The sequence below is a fragment of the Musa acuminata genome, chromosome BXJ2-3, assembly GCF_036884655.1.
Source record: "Musa acuminata AAA Group cultivar baxijiao chromosome BXJ2-3, Cavendish_Baxijiao_AAA, whole genome shotgun sequence".
Classification (NCBI taxonomy): domain Eukaryota; kingdom Viridiplantae; phylum Streptophyta; class Magnoliopsida; order Zingiberales; family Musaceae; genus Musa; species Musa acuminata.
The window spans coordinates 4,822,915-4,826,756 of NC_088340.1; the positions used below are offsets into that span (position 1 = coordinate 4,822,915).

General features: G+C 46.8%; 1 protein-coding gene across 1 annotated transcript; it reads right to left on the minus strand.

Moving 5' to 3' along the window:
- Nucleotides 1-295: 295 nt before the first annotated feature.
- On the minus strand, nt 296-3,172 carry LOC135607035 (transcription factor bHLH94-like). The gene is made up of 3 exons (XM_065098506.1): nt 1,507-3,172; nt 631-999; nt 296-540 (listed from the first exon to the last, which is right to left on the minus strand). Exons 1-3 carry the CDS (start codon nt 1,987-1,989, stop codon nt 445-447), a joined length of 948 nt encoding a protein of 315 aa, XP_064954578.1. The 5' UTR covers nt 1,990-3,172; the 3' UTR covers nt 296-444.
- Between the last annotated feature and the right edge of the window lie 670 nt (nt 3,173-3,842).

Genomic DNA, 3,842 nt, shown 5'->3' on the forward strand with positions numbered 1-3,842 from the left:
GGATCTCCAGAGATGCTCTGTCCATACTGAATTCAGAAAACATAATTGTTTTTGCATTCCAAGACATTCTCGTCTGAAGCATTAGGTAATGACATCCACAGGTGTTCATAGTTGAATGTAGGTCATAGATCACCCACTTTCTCTAATCGTGCTCGAAATGTGACAATTTTTCCTACAATCTCGGAGGAAATCGCGGGTCTTTGATCCATCCCAACATGAAATCGGACGTTGTTCTATGAGAAATCTATGGCAGACATCCCTCTGTGCCTTTTCCTAATGAACTCAGCTCATATCATTGACGCTTTAATGCGGCAGACGTTAGATCCCCTTCGTCTAACAATGCATTAAAAGACTCACGATGTGATACAGTTTCTCTCACGCAAAGCCATTTCATTAAGCAGCAAACAGCAATCTAATAGCGCATACAATTATGATATCATAGGATTAGTTTTGAGCAGCCTCCGCCTCGACCCTTACAATTATTTGGTGGACTGCTGTGGCAATCACATCCACCGATGTACACTGGCAATCATCTTCAACCTGCACCAACAGCAGCAACGTTGACTCGCAATTCATAGCGTCGAGAGAGGAGAATGGAGTCAAGAGACTGGCGTGGCTGGCTCATCATACCTTGAGACTGAAGCAGTAGAGAACCATTTCGTCGACGGTGGTCACGTTGAGGTGTAGCGTCGTCAGCCGCAGGCCTTGCAATCCCAGCACCAACTCCAGCAGCTGCCTGGGTCGCCACCTCGAGAAGATCTTGATGTTGGCATGGCTCTCAAAGATGGTGACCTCGATGTCCGCCACCGCGTCGCCGGTACTGCCATCGCTGGCAGTGCTTGAGGGGCTTGAGGAGTACTGAGGGAAGGTGAAGAAGTCAGCAAAAGGAGCTGCCTGAGATCTTCCTCTGATCCGCTTCCGAGCCTCGAGAGATTGGACCAGGTGTTCGAGCTCTTTAACGAAGTTTATGGCACCTCCAACTATGGAAGCTTGATCACCCTGTCCAGGTAGAGTGAATTGAAAGGACTAGAGACTGCAGGTTGTAATCCAATATGCCTATTTCTCTCAAGAAAGTGAGGAAGTCATAGTTCCAAGTTCCAAGAAAGGATTCAACTATAGTTATTGAGTTGATTTTAGGCTATAGATGTGGAAACATGTGGGAGAAGATGGTGCAACTTTTTACTGTACTGATAACTGATGCATGACAACTAGAATCTTTACCATGTTGGACACAAAGCTGTCACTGTTCTTACTCGCTGCCATTAGTGTCTTCAGAATGAAGACTACAAACCAGCAAGGCAGCAACATGTCATCTGATGAGATTACGAGGAAAAAGTGGTACATATATCGAATATAAGGAAACCAAAAGCTGATATGAGTGGAAGTAAGCACTCGAATCACTGCAGAGTGGGAGAATATGAGGTTTGAGAGAAGCTTCAGTAGGGATGGAACCATATGCTGCAAGATGCGGAAGCTTATAAGGATGAAGAGAGAAGGAAGACGAACCCTTTGGGCGTAGGAGGCCGGCATGAGCGACCGGAGCACCGCGAGGTACTCGTTCATCAGCTTCCGCCGGTTGCGCTCCACCGCAATGTGAGTCATCCTCTGGTTCTCCACCTCTTCCTTGTTCTTGAATCTCTTAACCCGCCGCCTCTTCCGCCGGCCTGCCACCGCCTCTTGGAAAACAGCAGCCGCGCCGAGTTCCTCCCCGGTCTTCTTCGGCGCCGGCGACGATGGTTTCACATCCCAATCGTCGGGGTTTTGCGCTATGGTGGAGCAACAAGTGTCCCAATTACACCCACGCTTTCCATCAACCACCTCCCGACCTTCGCCGCCGCCACCACCACCTATCTCGCACTCTATCAGGACTCTCTTCTCCTCCTCTTGCAACGGACCAGCACCAAAGTCATAGCGCCATGCTGCACCTCCCATGTTGTGAATCTCCTTCATGGCGAAGCCGTGTTGGAACACCGCAGCTTCCAGCGCCATTTTCTTTCTGTAAATTAGCTATCTACGGACACCCACTCCAAGGAAACCTCAGACATAAACAAACACATGAAGACCAAACTCGCTTTTCTTGCGTGGGGGAGAGGAAGAAGCTGCTTAGGGGAGTCTTAAAGGCCTCAGCGCAAGCAAAACAACAAGACAAGGTTGCCATATGAGGCCAAGAAGCGCAAGTAACAAGTAACATGGTGGTGAGTTGGGCTAGAGTGTTCCTTTGTTTGTGTTAAGGTGGTGGGAGAGGGCTATTACGAACATGTATTATAAGTTTGCCATGGCCAAAGATGAGAGGAAAGGGTGAGGGAAAAGGCTGCCATGAAAAAGAGGTGGCACGCAACAGGAGCTCAGATGCTCTGCGTGCCTCGATATCGAGACTTGGGAGTGACAGCCAAGTGTGAGGCAGCATGGTTCTTGCTGGGGCCAAGGGGCCATGTGATCACCATGCCCACCTTTGTCCCTCTGCAATCTCATCTGCCATAAAGCCTGAACTGATATTTTTCCTAGATTTCTGCCACTCTCAGATCATACATTTCTTCAAATTTCTTTCGACGCAATGTATCAGATCTACTGTTTCATGTTCTGTCAGTCCTTCTACGTTGCTTGGGAGTTTGGATCACGGAGGAGGGAATCAAATGCGGGATAGTACAAAACATCATAGTATAGGGGTTTCTGCTCTCGGGCGTCAGAGGAGATCGGAAGGTCAGCTCTAACTTCGTAGTTCACTGTTGACGCTTTGATTACTGGAACGTAGCACATAGCATTTCTCCGAGAAGATTCACCTCGAACAACAGGGGAGCATGATCATTGTGTTCACTACACTGTCAAACTTAATCATGCCCAAGAATGCAGAAATGTCTTCAATCGATTCCATCAGACAAGATTCCAATCAGGCTTCTGGCTTCTGTCTCAAGCGATATTATATTACTGACACTGAAGTGGGGGTGTGTGTTGGGTATCAAGCAATTATTCCAAGATGTGGTTGTCTGACAAGTAATTCCACGCTGCTTGTGGATCCTGTTCATGGGGGTGTTCATCTCAGTGAGTCCTAGAAATGGAGACTTGGTGTGGGGATTCTGTGCGACAAATGGGTGGACCAATATGCATCAAATCATCTCATCTGGCTATCCTTGGTCGCAGGCTAGAAAGAGATTGGTTTGCATTTCACTTTCATCAGCTCTGCTGTGATATTTCCGCATCGTCTGCTCATGTGTTGTCTGCAAGAAATTATGATTCTTTCGCTGTATGATCACCTGACAAGCTAGAGGAGGACGTATATGTGATCAAGAGATAGGCAGCTGTGAAAGTGCTCCTACTGCTCTGCCATAGCCCAAAATGATGGATGCTATGAGTTGGAGTAGATTCTGAAACAAAGTGTTTTAAGAGTTGTTAGAACAATGCAAAATCCATGGTTCATTCTCTATGCTATGTTTCTGAGGCTGCAACTCATGAAATCTTATAGCCAAATCCAAAGATGCATCTCAGGCTTTACGATGCTGAAACAATTGGATGTCAAATTATGGGAAGAACGCAAAGTGGGGTCTCAAAGGACTCGAAGAGTTTTTGGTGTTGAAGCTGCAGCAACTTGTCATCGTTACCTTTACCAAATGACTTGTGTGTAGAAAGGAACAGTCTCTCCCCTTCCATGAGATCTGCCATTGCCGATTCATCTTGACATGCATGCAAGTGATTTCATTTGCTCATGTATCAACCTATAGATGATGTTATGTATTCTTCTATGAGCAAGATGAAGAAGAAGAAGAACAAAAGCTCAATGATGATTTGATCATACGTACCTTGGTCATGGGGAAGCCCTGAAGACCCATGTGGGTGTGGAATATTGA

What these genes read in the sequence shown, in the direction of transcription:
- LOC135607035 (XM_065098506.1), bottom strand. Translation starts at nt 1,989, where the DNA reads ATGGCGCTGGAAGCTGCGGTGTTCCAACACGGCTTCGCCATGAAGGAG. An exon ending in CGGCCTCCTACGCCCAAAGG is followed by an intron (nt 1,000 to 1,506) that starts GTTCGTCTTCCT and finishes CTACCTGGACAG; the next exon opens with GGTGATCAAGCTTCCATAGT. An exon ending in TCTACTGCTTCAGTCTCAAG is followed by an intron (nt 541 to 630) that starts GTATGATGAGCC and finishes CTGTTGGTGCAG; the next exon opens with GTTGAAGATGATTGCCAGTG.